This window comes from Xiphophorus maculatus, chromosome 23, assembly GCF_002775205.1.
Source record: "Xiphophorus maculatus strain JP 163 A chromosome 23, X_maculatus-5.0-male, whole genome shotgun sequence".
Lineage (NCBI taxonomy): Eukaryota > Metazoa > Chordata > Actinopteri > Cyprinodontiformes > Poeciliidae > Xiphophorus > Xiphophorus maculatus.
The window spans coordinates 23,047,849-23,070,628 of record NC_036465.1 but is presented as its reverse complement, the minus strand read 5'-3'; the positions used below and the strand labels follow the sequence as shown (position 1 = coordinate 23,070,628).

Here is a 22,780-nt window from a genome sequence, read left to right as displayed (position 1 = left end):
ATTGATTGATTTTTCTATTAGAAAGTGGTGCAAGCATTTTCAGCTGAAACCAAACTTGCACAATTAAACCGGTCCTAATGTATTCCTTTTTACTTTATCTACGCAGTGTTAAAAAGCCAGAATGTTCAGCTGTTAAATAAAATAGTTGATATATGTCCTTTGTTTTTTTTTAAACCACAAATTAAATTTGTCTGAACACTTTTCCAACGCAAAGACAAATGTCAGTGTCATATTTTCTGACATGTAAAGCCGTACAGAACAATAAAGCACACTTAAAGATTTTTTTAAGTTAAACATTTTTATTTCATGGAAATACAACATAAGTTCAAATCCTTTTGCAGGACCATTGTTGTACACTTTATATTCCTTTATCCATTTTTTTGTTGTTGTTTTACTTCAAAACATTTTCACTTGTACAACCATATCATAAACAAAGCCTCATGTCACAAATGGAGCCACCGATGACAATAAATTACATCTGCCATGCTGAAGTTTAGACATGATACATTGGTACCTTAATTTTTAACTAGATTAACCTTTAAATGAACAATAAGTTGAATAAATAGAATAAAAAGACACTGGGTTTTACAAAAGAAACTTTCTTCTGTCAAAACGGAGCAGAAACAGATCACATGGCTGTTTGAGAAGTGGTCATTCTGAATCATTTGTCTTTTTCCTTTGTATGAAACAAAAGTGGGAGTTTGCATATTTTAATAACACTGCTAAGGTAAACCAAAAGTTCAACAATAGTAAATACTGACTCTATATAGAAGACTGCCCTTTAATTCAGTTTTAGTTAAGATTTTATTTTTCCTTTATTGTAACAGTGTTTTTAATGCGTCTGCTCATCCACTCACACTTAAAACAGGTTGATCTTCATACAGCCTAGAGGTATTTGTCTGGTCTTGTTTCTTCAGTATTTTTTCATTAAAAAACGCAAACCTTTTTTTTTTTTTTTTCCAGATGAATGTCTCTTTTCAAAATTGTAAATAATATCACCAAGTTCATTTACAGAATATAAAAAATCTTTCCAACTAACAAAGGAAGGGGTTAAAATAACAATTGAGGTTTCCAGTCAATAGCAGATAGGCAAGTATTATACCAAGAATGTGTCAACTAAAAGTATTAATAACAGTTTAAAACAAGGACAATTACAACACTCAACACTTCACTTGTCTTTTTCTTCTTTTTTTTTTCTCCAAACAGTGAAATTTTACAGTGGAACTTGCAGCAAACAAAGCTGGATTGTTAGGAGGCAAAGGTGAATACTGCAAATCAAAGAAGGCAGGCAAAGTGTGAAAGGAGTAATGATTGGGTCGATCAGAAGAATCCCGGTAGACCCCGTGAGATGGACGCAGACAGATCAGTGAATGGATTCAGACCGGTTTAGTTTAGCAATCTAGTTTGAATAAGCACTGCGTTTAAATTTCATTGCAGATTTTTTCGTTTCAGATTCAGGTTTTTTTTGTTTTGTTTTTTTACTTTAATCCATCCAATACGTCGGTGGTCCAATGCAAAACTCAGCAGCTAAAATAATAGAAGGCATGCATGAATCCGAGAGTGAGAGCCACACGAAAAATAATCTAAAATAAAATAAAAAAAAAAAAAAGATGTGAATGTACAGTTCAACCTCTGCTCTGGTCCACTTCACCTCAGCATGTAAAGAGAGTCGCATTTTAAATGAATTTGTCAGTGGATTCTGAAAGCTGCTGTGGTGAGGCAGAGTTTAGCATCACAGCTGAAGGAGGGAATGTATGCATGTACGTATGTGCGTATGGGAGAGAGTATGTTTTTAGAGTATGTCTATCTTTTCAAGGCTCTTCCTTTTCAACAGGTGGTAGCTAGGGACTGGTGTATAGGGGGCTGGAAACAGCGAACGTGCTCCACAGTGGAACTGTCTGTCTCCACCGCCTTCATGTACTTATTGAGGATGGCGAATATCTCATTGTTGAGGATCTGGTACTTTCTGATGCGGTCTGCCATCTTCTTCAGTGGCTGCGGAGGAAAACAATAAAGCACAGGTGGTGGTCTTGAGTATTAAAGCATTTATATCCTTTGGAACTTTTTTGCTTTTTGTCACTAATAATGGGAGAAAATTGTATTATTTATTTTACAATCCAAGAAGTCTCAAAGTTAAATGTTTTTGAGAATTAGCAAGGTGTTTAAATATGAAGTCAGAGGAAACACAGAGATGAAATACGTTTTTTAAAAGTAAACTATATTTTCTAAGACATGTCAAGCTATAAGTCAGGCTTCGAGAGGGTGAGAGAGAGCAACACTTTGATCAAATAACAGGAAGGCTGTAAAGTTGCTCTTTTTTATGTTCTGAGCAGGTCAGGCTGGATTTGGAAATTCTGGCAGCCTTGGAAACAAAATTAAGATAAGTATCTATAGACACGTGGAGACTGACGGTGATGTAATGCTAGCAGTGCTAATCGCTAATGTAAGATACTAAAGCTAATGTGAAAGAAGAAGTTAAGAACATTTGCCTAAGTATTAATAAGATGCTGTTTTCCAGCTACTGCTCTCTTGCACATCGTCTCTGCTGTTATTATAAAAAAGCTGAAGGTTCCCAACATAAAGACAAGAAAAAAAAAACACATTCTCACTGTTTTTCTTTTTTAATACAGCATAATACATAATACAGTTATTAAGTAGGAATTCCAAGCAGCTAAAATCACTGTTTGGTAGTTTAATAATTTGCAAACCCTAAAGATAGATAGATACAAGGTGGGCAATTTTATTTTATGTTTGAAATTTTATGTGATACATCACAACTATGTGGAGAATAATAGTGAAGAGGATGGTAAAGGATACATGATTTAAAAAAATATCTAACAAATAAAATCTGAAGAATACAGTGTGCATTTACAGTTGTGTTCGAAATAATAGCAGTGCCTTTAGAAAAATGAGTAAATGTCAAAATTCTTCAAAGAAATTGTACTTTAATGAACACAGATACATTGGGGACACAGTACATTCTATTCCAAAGCAAAACAATTGCGCAAAGTCATCAAAACTTAAATGATAATAATAATATTTCAAATAAAGTAAGAAATGGCATGTTCAAAAGAATAGCAGTGTTGCCATCTTTCCTTGGAAACTCAAAAATGTACTGTACAAACAAAGAAATTCTTGATAAGTGAACCTAGCTGAGTATCCTAAACTAATATTCTGTTGCAAAACCACGGTTTCCGATGACTGCTACACATCTGTGGTGCATGGAGTCAACCAACTTCTGGCATCGTTCCACAGGTATTGCAGCCCAGGATAATTGCACTGTATTCCACAATTCCTCAGCGTTTCTTGGTTTTGCCTCATGCACTGCACTTTTTATGTCAGCCCACAAGTTTTCGATGGGATTAAGGTCCGGGGATTGTGCTGGCCACTCCATCAGTTGAATCTTGTTCATCTGGAACCATGCTTTTGCTCGCTTGCTGGTGTGTTTGGGGTCATTACCCTGTTGAAAGGTCCACCTCAAAGGCATTTCCTCCTCAGCATATGGCAGCATGACCTCTTCCAGGATCCTGATGTACTGGAACTGATCCATGATCCCTTGTATGCGGTGAATCGGACCAACACCATAGTATGAAAAACATCCCCATATCATGATGCTTGCACCACCATGCTTAATGGTCTTCAGTGAGTACTGTGGCTTGAATTCTGTGTTTGCAGGGCGTCTGACATACTGCCTGTGACCCTTAGACCCAAAAAGAACAATCTTGCTTTCATCTGTCCACAAGATATTATGCCATTTCTTTTCAGGCCAGTCAATGTGCTCTTTGGCAAATTGTAAACGCTTCTGCACATGTCTTTTTCTCAGCAGTGGGACTTTGCGGGGGCTTCTTGCTGGAAGGTTAACCTCAGTAAGACGTCTTCTGATTGTCACAGTACTCACTGTCAACTGAAGGTCTTGCTTGATCCTCTTGGATCCCATCATTGGCTGAGTCTTCGCCAGTTTGGCTATTCTTCTGTCCATTCGAGGGGTTGTCTTTCTTTTTCTTCCTCGTTTTTCAGTTTTTTGCTCCCATTTCAGGGCATTTGAGATCATTTTAGCTGAACAGCCAATGATTTTCTGCACCTCTTTGTATGTTTTCCCTTCTTTAATCAATTTTTTTATTAGGAAACGCTCATCTTCAGAACAGTGTCTGGAACGACCCATTTTCATTGTTTTTTCAGGAGAAATGCACAGCCAGCATGCCCGTTGTCTTGATCCTTAAATACGGATCACCTGTTAACACCCTTTTTTCCCAGAATACCCTCCCTAATTGATGCCCTCTCTAATTGGACTCACCACTGCTATTTTTTTTGAACACACCCTTTTCAGTTAATCATTCAATTTCACAGAATCCACAGTATGCATGGCTGTCCTGTTGGGTTTGTTGGTTTTCTATACCTTTATTTTACCCCCCAGAAACTTATCTGGGGTATAGAGTTTGAAATGTTAATAAAACCAGTGATTTTCTTGCTGCTGTTGAGGCACTGCTATTATTTCGAACACAACTGTACAAGCCCCCTCTAAAGCCGTGGATGGCGTGCACTCACCACATTCTTGATGATCTCGTCTTTGCCGTCCTGCCTTTGGACTTTGAGCAGGTGGTAGCAAAAGTCGAAGAGGTCGAAGCGGCGCTGTTGTCCGAGCAGCACGATGATGGCGCAGCCCGCCCAGTTCAGCCCATCCCCGAAGCATTGCCTGGAAGAAAAGGTGCACACAAAACACAAGATGAGTTTCTGCAAACTAATGCGACCCCGAGTGCGTACAAACTGTGTTCACAACGTCTCGCCTCTGAGCCTGACAGTTGCCTATGAATAAAAATATTTTGCCAGCCTTTCTGCATTGACCGGTTTGAATGGATTTTTGAAGGCCTGTTTGAACACATCCGCTCGCCTCGGGCTGATCCGCTCTCTGATGCACATCAGTCAGTACTTTACTTTCTCTGTTTCATGAAATAGACCAAAGAAAGCACATAACTGAAGGAAGGAAGGAGGGAAAATGCATCAAAAACAAAAGTGGCTCTAAAAACATTCATTCTCAGCACAGCCTGAGACCCGTCTTCCTAACCTGGCACACCAGATGGTTTGTTACAGTTCACCCTCTGGGGAGTTAGAGCTCTTTGTACAAGGACAGACATTTTAAACGCAGTAGTTAAGGACGTCTGGTATCATTTAGATTACAGAGCAACATAACAGTGCTTAGACTATTAGGCAAGTCCTCTGAGTTAACCAGTGCCATGCAGAAAGCTTCTTTGGACTACCTCAGTTTTATAAAGCTAAGCAAAAAGTGTTACATTCTTAGTCATATAGCAGATGCATGTTCTCTCAACATACAGCAACACACTGCTTCACAGCTAACAGAGTTGGATTTAAAAGTTCCAGGTTAACTTATTATAAATTATTATTATTATTTTTTACATCTTTAAAAAAATACAGCTACAAGCGTGCTTTTTTTTTTAAGAGACAAGATGTTCTTGTAACTGTCACAGGATTTGGCAGAGCAAGAAGACAGCTTGTTAAAAGAAATCCCACTTCTGGAGCAATAAAGATATCCAGCTAAATCTAACTCTGAACAATTATACAAAGACATATCATGGGGAAAAAAATAAAATCTTTACATGGACATTGTAACTTTTAAAAAAAGCTATGCAGATTTTAAACAATTTATGTAAATACTATTATCAGAGCATTTTCTTCCAAACAGAAGGTACTATGGAGCTAGTTAAATCAATCTATTTTCTCAGCTTTTAGCTGTGCTCTCTTGTTTAGTAATGTAATCTAATGATGCGAGATTGCACTATATTAAAATGCCATGATTTTGAAGCTTAAGTGAGTGTTTGCGAAAACAGAATAAAGAGACTTTAGAATTTATTTATTTTTTTGCATTCGCAACATGTTTACTGCAGCATTCACGCTGGAAGCCACCCTTACAAAATAATCTTTCATCTAAATCTAATTTCTAGCTGTTAATGCAGATAATTTGATTGCTCAGAATAAACTTTGCCTTAGATTTTCCCCCTAATACAATCTGACAACAATCTGTCATTTTTGACTGACTCTTCCAATTGTCTGGACCTCTGCTCCTACTTTGCGCGCACACAGCAGGCCGACTGCTATGTCAGCGTGAAAAACCGCGCCCTTGATCTTTATGCAACAACTTCTACCGTTAAAGTTCCTTCACATTATCACAATTAGCAGCTCATGTTCCTGACAGCTCCCACCTGGAAGCAAAACTCTTCAAAGTGCTGCGCAGATGTCGGCCAGATGCTACTCACTCCGCTGTGAACTCGTGTGTGCCGACGGGGATGCAGTAGACAAACTGCATGGCGCTCCACAGGCGATGGAACTCCATGCACTCGTCCACGTGCATCACGCCGTTGGTGGGCGGGGGTCCGCGCCATACGGCGTCCTGCAGGAAGCTGCGAATGCGCGTCAGAATGACCTCGAACATGGAGAGGCCGCAGCAGAGGCGCTCTTTGGTCAGCAGGTCCCCCTCCCTCGCGATGGCTATTTGCTAGAGTTTAAAGAGAAGAAAAAGAACTTTCTTTTTTAAAAAATGGATGGAAATACACACATTTGTAGAAAAAAAAAATTAGTTTCAGCCCAGCCAAAAAGGGATTACACTGACCTGAGGAGTCCCCAGCCTCTCGATGAGAGGCACAAGGTGGAGAGGGGCGTACTTTGCTTCCAGCCTCTTCATCCTCACCTCCAGTCGCTCCCCCTCTGCGTGTCACAGAGCACCGAAAGTTACAGAAGAAGTAGAGCTCTGAGTGGCCATCCACACACTGCAGGAGTAATCTCCCCAAATTTGGAAAACCGTGAGTCATCTGAAATTTCAGTCTACCTTTGATGTAGACTCTAGGAAGAATGTTCTGGAAGGGGGCAGCATGAAGCAGGTCACACACTTCCTCCTGGGACTAAGGGTCAAGCAAAATGTAATAGGAAATTTTAAGCCACAAATTAAACTCACTTTGCTTCTCTGACAGCCTTACCCTGGATCCAGACAGCCAACGTTTTTAAAATGTATTTTAGTTTAACTAAATTATTAACATATACTACATGTGGACGTTTTTTTTCCCCCCAATAACTCATGTACAACTGCAGTCAGGTTATTTGATAATGTGTATGCTTTCTTTTTAGAGAATTATGAGTTTGTATCTCTATGTAGTGATAGATGTAATGCCAAAATGACTGATTATTTTCTTAAAATACTTTTTATTGTCACTTATTGAAAACATGCAGATAGTATTGCAAATCCAAATTGCTTTTCTCTACTTTTATCCTTGTGAAAGGCCATAAGAGACTACGGGTGTTTTCATACCCGGTAATCGGGCAGACTCGCTTTGATTGGGGTCCAACATTGAAACACATATTATACTTACATTTGGTGCAATTCGCTTTCTACCTTTTCTCCATCTCGCCTGTGGTAGCGCTACAAGAACTACTGAAAAACGACACGTAAACCTCTAAAGAAGACATGACACTTCCCTCTTCACAAGATGGTAACAAAAATGTAGTGGCGTCATATTTTAGAGTTTTTAGGATTTCTTTGTAGTCTTTAGGAAAAGATCACAACCTATGATTTCTGCTAGCGCCAGACTCTTGCGTTTATTTTGGTTATATTTGCCCATAATACCCTGTGCTATTGTCCACTTTCTGCTTATGTTAGTTTCCAGTTCCAGAGGTCACTTCAACCAAGCCGAGACCAAGGTTTGTAGGCAGACCAGAGTTTGCTTTTCTGGTCTGCATCAGAGTTTGATTACTCAGTCACAAATCCCCAAACCAGCCGGGCTTTCCAGGCAAACAAACTGGAGTTTGATTCAACTGGACTTAACATCCTAAGTACTGCCTTGTTGGCAAAAGTAGATTTGTACACATTCGATAGCAGGGGTGCCAATATTTGTGACACAGGTCATTTTGTAAAAATAATTATTTTTGGTGTTGTGCTCAGTGTCTTGCACAGAGGTTTTTATGTTGCTGTTTTTCTTCCAGTGGTTCTTGGGGCAGCGCCACTACAGGCGAGAGGGTGAACAGGTTTTTCAATTGGTTCAGCTCGTTTGACATGGTGCAGTGTGAAACCGAACCGCACCAGCTGAAAAAAATGTAACAGCTGTTTGCAATTTTGTTCCTCAGTCAAACAGAGTCTACCGAAAACACCCTAAAAAGCTGTAATTTTTAACCACTAAATGAATATACAATGATTTATCGGAATACTCAATGTGAGGTTACAACAATACGCAAGACAACACTAAAGTGAAGGTGACTGTTAGTGACGGCAATTAAACTAAATGCGACAAAGTGACATCTTGTAGTGGATGAGAAGAGAGTCATGCAACGATGAAAATCAGACACCCACACAAACAAACCAACTCACTCAGATACCATCCAAAGCAAGACACACACACACACACACACCGAGTCAGTGCGGTCACACAGAAGGGGTGAAATCATACTGAGAAAAACATGAGTAACAAGGCATGAAAGGACTCAAAAACCAAAGAATTAAAACACAAGAAGAAACAACCAACCAGAAGAATGGAGTCACCTCCTCCATGGAAGACAAAGACATTGAGATTTTAAGCCTTGTGATTATAAGCCCGTTTACAAGGACAAACAAGGTCATGATGCATGCCCTAAACATTTTCACTTTGTTGTAGATTATGAAAATCTCAGTCCTTTTTTTTCCATGGCTGATTGGAAATGAAGTTATATGTGCAATAAAATGAATCAAATTAATTAATATGTTAAAAAAAATAATAAGTGATTAATAAATTAAACAAAAATGGTCTCTGTGTTATTTTAATATCAACAAAATCTAAATCCTTACCACCTGTGGTAGTTGCCAGCGTGTAATGAAAAATAGAGTTGTTTCAGACAAAAACCCCCATCAAAGATCAAACAGCAAACACACCCAGAAGCCTGACAGTTTTCGATCGCATCATTTGATTTACACGGAGACAGTCGACGTTATAAACAGAGCAGAAACCTCCAGGCACCCGGCACAGGTAATCACAAGAAGAGTTGGGGAGAGCACACGAGGAAGTCATTACAGCAGATTAGCTAGAGGGAGGTGGAGGCAAGCAACGGAAATGCCTTACCAGAGCTTGCTCGATGAGCAGGCAGAAGAGGATGGCGTTTCCGACCTCCCTTAAGCTCTGGAAGACATCCGTCTTCAGCTCGGCGTATTCAATGATGTCCTTGAGCTGGTGGTGGAAGAACTCCAGGATGCCTGAAATGGCAGGAAGGAGAAAGTACATTCACGAAACTTCTGTTAACTTCTGCATTAACAGAAGTTTTTCCCCTCTTACATTTTTTTTCTGTCTTTGCCTTATTGTCATGCCGACATTTTTTTTAGATAAGTTTATCAAATATGTTAATATCAGACAGAAAACTGCAAAATCAAAAAATAATCGCTATATTTATTACAAACGAAAGAAATTACCTAAAAAAACCTCATACCTGGTCATGCCACACTTGGCGGTAACAACTGACGTAAAGGATTTGCAACACCTAGCAAAGAGTCTTTCACATCGTTGTGAAGGATTTCTAGCCAGCTATTTAAATTGTCTCACCAACTCTGATTCCATCCCACAGATGGCCATTTTGTTCAGTTCTTTTTCCTAATGCCAAATCATGAACACTGACCTTAACAGAGACGTTGTTCCGGGTTCTTTCGGGACATCCTTGATGAGTTACCAATGTGCTCGTGGGACAATTTTGGAAGTACTGAGACAGCTTTTTTGTCCAACTTGTGGATTATGTGCACTTTGGTGTGTTGAACACCCAGAACCTGGTTTGCCAGTCACCAGAACCTCATTATTCACGCGAAGAGTTCATATGTCCTTTACAAACCTGTTTAAACATTGATTGTATCTGTCTATGGATTTCAGGTTGCAAAGCTCCTCCATGGTGTACAGTACACACTCTTTGTGTTGACTTGGTAGTTAACTATATTGAAGAAGAGATCGGAGGAAGCTTGTCTGACATATTGTCCTTCTCGGTCTAATCATACGGGTCGATCCCGACAGCAGCTATTTTGTTTATGTATTCTTCCACATTGGTCAAGAGTGTCCACATATTTTCCTTTTATTGGTCAAGGAACCATGGGCCCACTATTCTTTGCACATACGCTTGCCTGCTAAAATGGTGCCAATCACTTCCTGTTCAGAAGGAACTATGTATTGACCCTTAGCACGTGACGTCTGGCTCTTCAGAAATCTGCCCGCTCCGCCATGATGAACATCAAAACAACCAATGCACTCCTTTAAAGCCCGTCAAAAAACAACCTGTCTAAAATCGCTTCTATTTAGTTGATTTCAATTTAAAAATGGTCATGGGATGCTGCGTGGTTGGCTGCATAAACAAACAAGGATAGAAACCAAACTTGTCATTTTATTGCTAATTTTTAATGAGGAAAGATACAGGCGATGGATATCAGCCGTCAACCACAATGACTGTCAAACCTTGAAGGATCTTAGCTTCCTCCAGTCTGCTCTGTCCATTCTTATAGACGCTTCACTGTTGCGTCTCGGTCCAGTCTGTTGTCCAGATGAACACTGAGGTGTTTATATTCTTCAACCACCTCCACTTCTCCCATGATGGAAATTGGGTTTGATTTAATCCTGTTCCTCCTAAAATCAACAATCATCTCCTTTGTTCTCTGGTGCTCCGGCTTCCTGGCCACTGTCTGAATTCATATGACTGTTAGGTCAAATGGTCTCTAAATTATCCTAAGTGTCAATTTTTTATTGACACTTAGGATTTCATGAATAAAATATCAAAAATAAAACATCAGGGCTGGTGCCTTGCAGCAACAAAGTCTTGGGTTCAAAATTTTGAACCCAAAATTGCTTCAAAACTTCTTCCAAAATAATATATACTTCAATTACTTTGTTATTCACCTGTTGCTGATTTTGTTTTTGTATCAAGTTGTAGAAAATTGATTTTCTTTTTAGGTCTTTTTGCCTACTTCATGTTGTAGGCTGGCTCTTCTTAACAGATGTACTGATTCTGCAGATCTCGGAATAATTAGTGAAACCGAATCAAAAAGTAAGACTAATTAAAGATAATTCCAGGTTTTGTTTGAAGACTTTTTTCTCTTAACTGAGATGATCACTGAAACACTGCGTTTTGTATTTGGTCCATTTATCTCTGTCTCCATTATTTATTTTCATCTGAAATATTGTAGTAGGACTAAAAGAGAAAAGGAGTAGAAATATCTAAGAGGCCAAATATGTTTTGTTGCAGCACCGTATATTACTCAACACTATAAGGTATTTCTAATCATGATGTGTCTAGTGTAACCTCACGAGCTGCCTGTTAATCAGGTATTTCCGGGTTAAATCGGGATGATGTCAACCGGTTCGTACGGCTGTTCTGACCCACATTTAGAGAGAGCATCAGAGGCAAAAGGATCATTAACAAATGGCAATAACATCATAAGCTGTGAGGTAAGTTCAGGAGCTCGAGGTGAGGAACATCAGTAATCTACAGATTACTAAATCCTTATACGGATAATCCATCTGACTGACATCTGCACTAGAAGTCTAGATAAAGACATGGAAGCAGGTCAGGAATAATACTAAGATGTAACACCAGGAGATGTTGAATAACACATTCTGAGTAAGCATATGCATATGGTTTTGTGCTGAACAAAAAAGACTAAATTATTTTTTACTTCAATGGATATTATGTTTGTCAAAGTAACGACCTAATCTCATAAGAGTATCGCCTAAGTAGCAAATTCTGTCATACTTTGGGGCCAAATCCTTAGATTTAGATTTGATCACAATCAACCTTTTCTGCTTGTAAAAGCAGGTTTCAAAGTGAACTCATCTGACAGAAAAGAACTTCAGAGGCAGGCCTCGGGTCTTTACAAAAGTAGCACAATCATATGTGTAGTGATGATGGATCAAAAATATAAATACAGTCACTGGGAGGGCAGCTAGCTCTCGAGAAGTCAGCAGTCAAACCATCAAGGTAGATGTGGATGTTGGTTATGCAAAAGTAGGTAGCCGAGACAATGAGATAACATGAGTGAAAAAGAGAGTTTGACGGCAGCAGGAGTATTTGACCTATTACCTATTTACCTACCTATCATCCGCTACATGTTTGCACATGTAGCGGATGATAATAAGTTGGAGTGAGACGACAATACAGCCTTATAGAGTTCAAGTAGCATGTGTCTTTGGAATAAACATTTGACAACTACAATATTACAATTATGCAATTAAACTCTCAACAGTAAACCACCTGAATTTATTATATATATATATATATATAAAATAGAGACTTTCAGCTGCTTCCATTCACTGTCCGCACGTTTCACAAAAAACCGGGCACTTGCTTCATAAAGCTTCAAAACGTCTTGTTTTCATTGCTTATTTTAAGTTTGTTTACCTCTTTGACACTTGGGAATACTTGCAGGTTTGCAAAGTAAACCCGCAAGTACTTTGCAGGTTTAAAGTACGGTGTAAGCAGGTTTAAAAAAGCAGTAACAACTGCTTTTTTATGTAGTTGTTACATAACTACATAAAAAACTTAGTTATGTAACAAATTATCCAATTATGCTCCAGAAAGAAACTCTAAGGATAAAGCTTTTTTTTTTCAATTTTTATAAAAACAGTCTGTTTAAGAAAGTTTTCATAAAACTGAAGTTGTGTCTGACCATATTTTTTGTGACAACACAGAGTCCCACTCCCTGTTGACTGAACACTCAAGTACACACGCCTCCCCCGGATGGGGTGGCGCCCTGGACGGCGAGCCATATTGCCCTCATCAAAAACCACCACTGGCTACAGCTAATTCAGCTCACCTGGGGAGCCATACTCATGGCGTGGCAGACGGCAGATCTTGGGCATGACTTCTATCAAAGTTTTTACATACTGCAGAATGGTGCCCTGTAACTGCAAAGTGACAAGAGGAGATTTATAGACGACAGCAGGAAAAAGAATACAGAGAGTGCACAGAAAGAAGAAAAAGTAATAAGTTTTAGAATCCAGAACATTGAGGGGGAAGAGATGCGTTTGTAGGCGTGGAGAAAAAACAAAGAAGATAAAATACCAGGCTTTTGACAATCTTGAGTAGCTCCTCCATCACTACAGCGATGCCTTGGTAACCGAGGAGGCGGCAGATGGTCTTAAAATGAGGCGGGCCGACAAAGTTTCTGTAGGAGCTGTATATGTGGGAGTAGGCAATGTTCAGAGGCTGAGAAGAAAAGCAAAGAGAGAGAGACAAAAGACAATGTAAGTCTGAGCTACTTTCTTCGGAACACAGCCAAAACAAAACGGAACGTCAACCTACCTTGGACCCATACAGGTAATAAGGCTGCACATTGGCTGGTTTGTCTCTTTGAGGCTCCTGGGTGAAGGGAATAGCTGTGCGTACAAAGCTGAGAAGAGAGGGGGGGGAAAAAAAAAGTTAAACACAGAGAGGTGGAAGCCAATGAGAAATCTGAAGAGATGTGCGAGTAAACCGACCGATTCGTGGATCCGTTGTAGCAGTAGTTCGGGAGGAAATCAAAGTTGAGCTCCCAGAAGACGTGGAGCGTGATTCGTCCATAGGGGGCCGAAACGTTGTGGTTGGCCTCGCGGAACATGGCGTCGAAGCTGTCCAGGGTCATGTGCTTGGACAGCAGCCGGTGGGTCAGCCTGTTGATCTCCAGCAGCCATTCCAACTCCTGGCCAGATGTTAAGGGAGTGGCGTGAGAAGGCATGATGCAAGAGCAACGAGCAAACTTCTCTCAGCTTTCTTACCACTATGGACGTGAGGTCCTCACTCTCAAAGCGGCTGATGGCATGGTCTAACGACTTGTACATGGCGGCTGAGATCCTCTGGGTGATCAGGCGGTTCAGATCAATTGATCGGCCCAAAAGCTGAAAGATGCACAGTCAAACTGGTAAATCAGGCTCAAAATGAACAATTGCCGTTCGATGTAAGAGCAACACATCTTCGATTTTCAAGTACCTGTACGTGTCTCTGCTTGAGCAGTGTCTCGTAGCGGTTCGACGGCGGGTACGGAATGATGACGCCGTAGTTTTTACACTCCGCTCTGAAGCGCTTGTCTAGGAGGACACTGTAGAGAAGACCTAAATGTAATTAGGGGAAGCTTACATAGATTGTCGGATCTTTATGAAGTGCTGTTAATAATACCTTCCGGCCATTGCTTTGTAGTAGGCAAATATCTGGTCTGCCAACTTGTACACAAACTGATCAAAGCAGAGGTTTACCTAAGAAGAGGCAAAAGTCAATGAAGGTTTGGAGTCTTTACCGACTTGTCTGGATTTAGATCTGTTGCCGTTGCCCCTTACCTCGGCTTCGATTTCGTCGTACAGGAACTGCTTCTTGAACTTGGTCAGAGCGTAATAGCCACTGTCGTTGTACAAGTCTAGAGGATACAGAACGTATCTAGAAGAGGAAGGGGTGAAAGTTGTTATTACCGGCTTATTTCCAAAGGACAGGCTGAAGCTGAGTGCAACAGTGAGCTCGTCTTACTCCATCATGGAGGGCTCCTTGGTCTCCAGGATGTGGTCGGTTAGGATCCAGGGCATGGACATCTCGATGGGGAACTGGATTCTGCGGCCCATGGTGAGCTCCAGGAAGAACTCCCTGAACCACAGCTGGGACAGGTCACAGCACTGCTGCAGGGCCTCTGTTCAGCAGAAGGAGAAGACGACAGAACAGAGAGGGGTTACTAAATGTTGGCCGAAAAAAACCTTTGGTGGAAACTTTTGTCAAAAATATAAAAGAGTAAAGATATATGTCCTAAAATAATGGCCTATTTAAAGTCTACACTGTGCTTTCAACTCACCACTGAAGTTAAGCAGGTGTGTGAAGAAGAAGGAATGCTTGTGGAAGTCCTCTATGGCCACCACTATGGGTCCATCAAGGCTGCTGCGAAGAGTTTTCTTAGATCCACTCTTGTCAGCTATTAATGACTCCAGCATGGTGCGTACCATGTAGAGCTGCAGAAAAACAACAAATAAACACACATTTTAAAAAAAATCTGTCCAACTACGTGTTTTTTTTTCCTCTTGATTCAGACAAAAAAGCTTGTCTTGCCTTCTGCTATGCACACGGCACTGCAGTTCTTAGAGCTTTGAGGAATTCCCAAATTGGGCCAAGAATGATCTAGCAAGTGACATCCTACATCCTACTGATCTTCTGAGAATACTGTATTTTATCGCAGGGTAGGGCCAGCAGATAAAGACGTTCCAAAAAAATAATAGAGACGAATCTTCTTCACCTGTGTACTGGAGGGTCCCACTGCTCGACGAGGCACCTTGATGTCAAACCCACCCTTCGGGTCTTTCTCTCCCCTCAGGCAGGGGTCGTTTGGCGGCTCTCTTCCTCCCTCCCAGTCACAGACAGTCTTTCGAATGGCCTGCAGGACACTACGGAAAAAAAGGAGTTGGTGCAGATAGAACAGTTTCTTTGCTGAATTATTGTTCGGTGTAGTTAGAAGAGGTATTGATTTTGTCGTTTCAGGAACCTGATGAGAACATTCTTCTTCTTGCGTACGGCTTGGCGCAGCGGCTCCCGGAGGGTAACCTGAGCGAAGTCCTGCAGCGCCGCGTAGATCGTGTTCCTGATGGCCTGATTGAAGACGGACTCCATGCGACCCATCAGAACCTGCACAGTACAAGACACAGAATCATATTGCCGCTGAAGACTCCTGACCCCAAACTCAGCTTGTTTGATCTGTTTTGGCTTGTTGTCATAACAACCACAAATTTTGGAGTATTTTTCTGGGATTTTCTGAGCAAAGTAATGCATGATTATGAAATGGAGTAAAAGATATACGTTTTTTTTTTTAAATTAAGAATCAAACTGAAATATGCAGAATATTGGCTGTTTGTGTGTGAAATTAGCTTGTATGTGAAAGCTGGTTTTACAAATTATCTACTCAGAGAGGATAAACAAAAATGCTTATTTAGTCATATTTTTATTTGTATGTCTTGAAAGACAGTGCATCACAAAAGCACCCAGCAAAACAGGTTGCTTTGTGGATGCAACTTGACAAAATGTAACAACATTCAATGGGGATGAATAGTTTTGCAAGGCACTTTTTATAGCAGGGATCTGGATCCTTAACAATCCAAGGAGTCATTTTTGCCCTCAGTCCAGCTAAATAAACCGATTTTAGAGCTGCAAATATTACCGAATCTTTTAGAAAAAAAATGTTTTATGGTTTTTGATAAATATCTACTTCAGGAAATCTGATGTAAACTTTAAACAGCAACAATTTTATTCACAAGCTTAGTTTTTCATAAAGAATAACATAAAGCTTTCTCAAAAAGATGATGGCTACATTTTCTTATATGGGTTGTTGATAATTGCATAGTTCCCAGCCTGGCAACAAGAAAAATAGGGCTAAAGAAAAATGACTGGTGTTTATAGTTCCATGGAAATAAATAGCAAAAATATGCATGTGTTATTAGATCTATTTTTTTAAGCTTTTCTTCATCATTTTTAGTCAAAGTTTTTAAGTTCTAAGCTGCAGAAGGTCCAAAGAGTCAGTTGTGTCTCCTGAACTGCAGGTTGCAGACCCCTGGCTTACAGATATGATTTCCAAACATTTACCTGCAGCCCTTTGATCATGGCAATAACCTCAACCAGGGCAAACTTCTCCTCACTGGTGTAATTGTAGCGTGTGGCTCGCTCGTACTCCTCCGCCGTGCCAGGACAGTCCTTGTTGCAGAACTTGTCTGTGGGGTGCACCAGCTTCCAGGAGTACTGCGGGAGACAAAACCATGTTTTTGTCAAAGCCGGAAAGGTCAATGGTAAAAAACCCCCGCACCAAAACGAAGCTAATGTCTCAAAATACACACATATCGACATTTGGGTAGAAAAAAGCAATTCTCTCTGCCCGCGGTGGAACACGCCATCGATTCCCCCCACCCCCCACCCCCCGGTTCTTCACTCACGACTTCCATGACGTGCGTGCTCCACTTGGACAGCAGCTGCAGGCCCCTCAGAGCCAGGTCGAACAGCTCCCTGTACTCCTCGTCCGACTTCTGGCTGTCCAGGCCCGAGCCCGTCACCACCTCGCTGTTGCTGTAGCGCGCGAGCTCCGAGATGAAGCGGATGTGGTCGTCCCTGATCTGCACCATCTGCTCGCACAGGTTGTACTGCGGCGAGATGCTGCTCTGGGTGCACGTCCACCTGGGCACGGAGGAAAAGGAAAAGCTGGGATTTTTGAACAAGGCCAACGGGAAGCTGTAACTTTTGTCTCGTTTCGTTGGCGGTACGGTCTTGCCTGGACTTGTTTTCTTCGTAGTGAGCGCTCGTCTCTATGTAGCGTGACAACTCGATCTGCATGTCTCCAAATAGAGGCACGACTTGAAGCTGAGTAAACACATCAAGTGAACATCTTACCCTCTGCCACACAGACATTTGGACATGTTTCTGCATCTGAGCTAAAAAAAAACAAAAAAAAAAAAAACAGCAAAAACACCAAACATTCTTACTTTGAAGAACTTGTCGATCTTGCTCAGGTTGATCCTCTTTTTGGCGTCTAGTTTGTAGATATTACTGACATTCCCGTCCATCAGGTAGAGGCCAAAACCCATAACCTGGCAAACATTAGGAAGAGACGAGTTCAAAATGCAAAGGAAAAAAAAAAAGCCTCAGAAGGCTTGAGATTAGACGGTTTCATGATGTTTGTTACAGGCTTGAAACAGGGCCGAAACAGTTCATCGAATCAATCGATTATTGAAATAATCGTCAACTAATTTAGTAATAGATAAATGATTTACTGGAGTCTGTAGACTCAAAAAAGGCTGTTTTGTGAAAGAACACACTCAGAGCAGTAATTAAGCATCCGGTGCAGGTCCACCAGGTTCCGAAACAGCTTTTTCCCACTTGCCATCAGACTGCTGAACTCTTAACTGGACTGCACTTAAAATCTGGTATCCACTTTATACCTTGCACATGTACAGAGCTAAGTAACTTCCTTTTTACTGTCAGTCCTGCACTTTATATTCTATATTTATATTTATATTCATATTTTATACTGTATTTCATTTTATTCTGGAGTAACCTCACAACATTGAAAGCTCAAAACATTGTCCTGAGCCGTATGCAACGAAATTTCGTTCTGTATACACCCTGTGCATGCAAAATGACAATAAAGTCAGTCTAAGTCTAAGTCTAAGTTAAGTCAAAACTGCGCTAAACATATATCTTGCATTTAAAATAATAATAATAATAATAATGTTGTCTGTAAATTAAAAAAAAGAATTAAAATAAAATAGAATAAAAAGAAATCCTCATGTGGCAGTTTTAGCTGCAACTGATTCAAATCCAGTAAAAACAAATCTTCCATTAAGCATCTTGTGCTATCCAATTATTTAAAAAATAACAATAATCAAAAAATAATCAGATCAGCTCTGCGCTGTATTGATGTCTAGTCAAGCAGGAAGGGCTGAGCTGAAAAATCTGCCGTGTTTTCTTTTTATCCGATTAATCATCAGAATAACTGAAAGAATAATCGATAGAATAATCAATGGCTATAATAATGGTAAGTCGCAGCCGTAGTTGGAAGCAGATGAAGAAGTACCTTTAGCAGCATGTGTTTCTCACTGGGCGTCAAATACATTTTGTTTTCGTAATAGTCCACGCAGATGTTGACGATGTCGGCCAGAAGCTCCTCGTAACCTGGAATCACCTCCAGCTGTTGGTGCAGGCACTATGGGGAAAAAAAAAAAAAAAACAGCAGAAAAGGCTTCAGATGCTAACCAGAAAGAACACAGGCTAATTCCCAGAAAAATTAGCCTGTATTTATTTTCTTGTGCAGAAGAATTTTATTGATCTCAAAGGGAAATGAAATGAATGCACAAAACGTTGATGCGTTTCTCATTTCGAGGAACCTTTAAACTCACTAATCGACTTCTGTGACGTCACTGCATCGTTTCGCAAGTCCTGCTGTTTTAGAGGTCAGTCCACAGTCAAATATGTATATAATGGCACCAGTGGATGGAATGAAAAACAGTTCATACATATGAACCGCTTAGCGAATGATATCATTTTTTGTTTTAGGTAAAGTTGAGATCTAAAATACATTTTGTGTTTCCTTACAGAAGGTGGTTGTTTTTAAACTTTCAGAAATCGATCTATTCTTCGCTCACCTAGTCACAGATTTCCCCTTTCCCAAAATGGCAATACAACCAGAAACCTTCTTTTGCTGTTTTGACATTTATCAAACTCTGAACGTTTTTAGGGACCCATGTTTGTTCACGTCTTGGTACCTGGGGGCCCTATGTACCACTTGTCATGGCTTCTCGAATGATTTGAAGTTTCTGAATCTGCATTTCCAGCAAACTATAAAATATCTGCCCTTTTGCTACTTATACTCAACCTCGTTCATCCTATCATTAAACTCAAAGATGACCTGACACAGTCGTTACTATGCTATAGCGCTTCACCAAAATTTCTACACATTCCTCCAAGTTTTATTCATTCATCCGATGCTTAAGGTTGTTGAATTAAGATATTATTATTCCAAATCCCAAATATTGTTCAACAGACACTACTTATTTCCACTCTTGTACAGCTGAGAATGGTTGGAGGGAAAGTAAAAACTAATTTAACATATATTTATTTTTCAGACCTGAACTTTTCAAATTAAATAATAAACTTCTGGAGTGAGGACCTGAAGACCTTTTCTCTGCTTTCTTCTAGTTTTTAGGCAGAGGATAACTTGATTTGCGGAGCGCTGTTTAATTTTCAGACCTGCTATAGTGCAGAGCACCAATATGAGGTCTTCCTTTATCTGCTTTCTAATGCCAGTGGGTTTCGACATTATTAAATTTAAGTTTTAGCAGGTCAGATGGTTTATTATTAGGACAGATTTAAATAAAGATTGTTTTTTCTCCATTTGGAGTACGCTCTAGGCCAAATGTTGCTGCAAAAACACAAAGTCTCTGCCAGTGGATCTAAAACTTTTTCATTGATATTAAATAATTCTTGACTTAAAACAAGTTCCAATATTTTGTTGAAAAATGTCTTGCAAGTTAAGTTTTGGATTTTTTTTTTTTAAAGTATAGTGATATATTTCCACTAGAAACTAGGCCAAAACTACTTGGTGAGATTTTATGTTCTTGTAGTATTGAACAACAGCATTTCTTTTGCACCAAAACCCCAGTTGTATTTTTTAAATTGACACCCAGAAGATGATGAATAAAGGCCGCTCACTAACCTGAGTGATCCTGTTGTGGTTGGCTAAAAACATGGAGAGATTCTGGGACTCCTGGATGGACTGAGGGTCGGCCATCTTCCTCAAGAACTGAGCTGCCCTTAAGTGGCAGCAAAAGAGTACAACGTCGTTTTTTTTTTTTCACTGAAAGAAAAACCACTCTAAAAAAAAACAGACGGCTAACATAAAGACAGTTATACGTCAGACGGTACCGTTTGTAGGCAGAGTGATCATTCTTCACGCTACACTTCATGTTCTTGAGTTCGTCCAGCACCGCAAACATGTTGATAAATTTCCCCAGCGTGAGCAGGTAGGCCTCTGACACGAAGTCTTTCCTCCGCTCAGCGTGGCACAGACGCTTCACCTCGCTGCAGAAGCGCTCTATGGCTTTCCGCTGCGAAAACACAGAACATCAGCCTGCGTCCCGAAGGGGAGTGTTGAACTTAAACATGCATTCAGTTTTAATTCTGCACACAAAACTGGAAAACAGCGCTTTTATTTTGAAACGGCAGCAGCAGCTTGGACAGCTCCATTAGCATTTTGTGTGTTCAGCAATGCAGGCTGATGCTAAAAAGAGCCACTGAGAGAGTATATTGACTTTTAAGAATATATTGAACTCTAAATAAAGACTGCACAATGCAGCATAATCAAAATATCAGTCTGAGGAACAATTATACTGCCACGAACTGTTTGGAAAGCAATATCTGTCATTTATTGACAATGCTCCTGAATGCACACTTTATATGCTAATCACTGCAGTAGAGTCCAACACAGACAATCATCCCAGAGAGGCTGAAAAGTCACAGAGAGTATGGGATGCAATATTATGACAATCCAGTTTTCATTACTGTGCTCTGTTTGTGTAGAACAGATTGCATTTCTGGTATGCCGCATTTTATTGTTCGGCGGCAACGACTAATGCCACCAGCAGTTGATAAAAACCTATTTGGATGTGCAACTGTTTACACTTCTGTGCTGCTTTTTGAAAATCTGCAAAAAGGTGAGGCCACCCCTGACCTGGACCATTCTGTAAAAACATCCGCTCAAAAGAACTCTCTTTTATTACTATTTTGATACATTTGGGAGACAGTTTCCCTTTAAATTATTAACAACAACACTATCTACACTGTTCTATATTGGTTCATGTGAACATCTGACCGGAGCCTCTAACTCACCTGGAAGTACATGAACTTCATGAGTTTGGTCACTTCAGGCTCCAGCACCTCCACCGTTTTCTCATAGATCTCCACTCTGTTGGGCTGCTCGTTGCATTTCACCTAACAAACACAAGATGGCGCCATTATTCAAGCTTGGCTTCAGAGTTCAGGTAAGCAGCTTCCTTTAAATCTAAAAAGAAAAGAAGAAAAAAGCTAAACTATTCTCTAGTAAACATTAGTTAAACATTTATGGGGGGGGTTTCTGTGATTAGAATACAATTATGTTCATATTTAATAATGTCTTTCAAGTATCCGTAAACTGCGATGAGGAAAGTGTTTTCTTTCCAAAAGCCAATACACCGGTTTTCAACACTGGTGTGATGTCCCAAAATATGTTAAGGCCAATCCTGAGCTCACAGCTGGCAACTAAGTTTCTGATTCAGCCACCAAATGGTACAAAGTGTGAAAGGTGAATGCTCATGTTACGACATGATTTAATAATGTTTTGAGTGCCCAAGAAGCCCAGCAACACGTGCTTTGTTTTTATTTTTGCAGACCAAATGTGGTTCTGGAGGTTCATCGTGTGAAGTGAGCTCACTTTCTTTTTTTTTTTACCTGAGGAATGGCTCTGGAGCAGCTTCTCCAGGTGTAAAGCATCACCGCATATTCATGCCCTTCCTCCAGCATCTCATTCTGCACAAACAGAGGAAAAAGAAAGAAAACAGTAAATTTAATTTAATACAAAGCAACCACACCGTCACTTCTGATTAAATAAGTGACGGCGCAAGGCTGTTTACACTGCCTTGCAAAAATGTCCATATTCTTATTTATTTATCTAAATAGAAATCTGAAGTTTTCCCATTTGCTTTGCAATTATAAACCACATTCCGTTGGCGTATCACATAAAGTCCCGATAGAATGTGTTGTTTTTTGTGATTCTACTTTTAACCATTTGTCTACAAAGCTACCAAACAACTTGGCATTATGTCAAACCCATCAGCTGAGTCACTTGTTCCCATTCGTAATGAATATTTTAACAAGGTTAGATCGCTTCCTCTCTTAAAAGTACGTGGGTTTTCACATCCTGACAGTCTTCAACCTCATTTCCACTTCCTGATCAAGTAAGTAAAGTTAAATAAAGCTCCACTTCTCTCCTCATTGCTAGTCAAATCACATTCTCCATTCATTCTGCAATTGGGGCGGGGGGAGAGCCTTAGAGGTCCGTTGCACTACTAATTCACCAACTTGTGAGTGGGAAGTGTGTCTTTGTGAGCGTCTGTGTGTTTTGTGCATGTGTGTTCTGCCACAGGAGGACAAACGTGCCAAATGATGCTCAGTTCAAGTAAACCAAGGCTCCCTTTGCGAGTGTGAGGCTGTTTCCCACAGAGGGCTTTGTGTTCATGAAAACAGGAACAGAAACTATTAAATCTGAAGC

General features: G+C 40.2%; 1 protein-coding gene across 2 annotated transcripts in view; it reads right to left on the bottom strand.

Moving 5' to 3' along the window:
* Window positions 1-919: 919 nt before the first annotated feature.
* cyfip2 (cytoplasmic FMR1 interacting protein 2) overlaps window positions 920-22,780 on the bottom strand; it is a 29,308-nt gene continuing 7,447 nt past the window's right edge. The window contains exons 4-30 of one of the 2 annotated variants that reach the window (XM_023328531.1): window positions 21,961-22,038; window positions 21,364-21,465; window positions 20,401-20,582; window positions 20,192-20,288; window positions 18,554-18,682; window positions 17,463-17,567; window positions 17,252-17,340; window positions 16,920-17,157; window positions 16,576-16,728; window positions 15,485-15,624; window positions 15,239-15,386; window positions 14,804-14,957; window positions 14,488-14,644; window positions 14,304-14,400; window positions 14,146-14,222; window positions 13,960-14,068; window positions 13,749-13,868; window positions 13,473-13,672; window positions 13,297-13,384; window positions 13,057-13,200; window positions 12,809-12,899; window positions 9,093-9,223; window positions 6,839-6,911; window positions 6,623-6,717; window positions 6,270-6,508; window positions 4,546-4,693; window positions 920-1,995 (exon numbers count right to left, since the gene is read on the bottom strand). In XM_023328531.1, the coding sequence (XP_023184299.1) occupies window positions 1,828-1,995; window positions 4,546-4,693; window positions 6,270-6,508; window positions 6,623-6,717; window positions 6,839-6,911; window positions 9,093-9,223; window positions 12,809-12,899; window positions 13,057-13,200; window positions 13,297-13,384; window positions 13,473-13,672; window positions 13,749-13,868; window positions 13,960-14,068; window positions 14,146-14,222; window positions 14,304-14,400; window positions 14,488-14,644; window positions 14,804-14,957; window positions 15,239-15,386; window positions 15,485-15,624; window positions 16,576-16,728; window positions 16,920-17,157; window positions 17,252-17,340; window positions 17,463-17,567; window positions 18,554-18,682; window positions 20,192-20,288; window positions 20,401-20,582; window positions 21,364-21,465; window positions 21,961-22,038 (3,552 nt within the window). In that variant the 3' untranslated portion in view covers window positions 920-1,827. The other variant, XM_023328532.1, reaches the window with a different exon arrangement.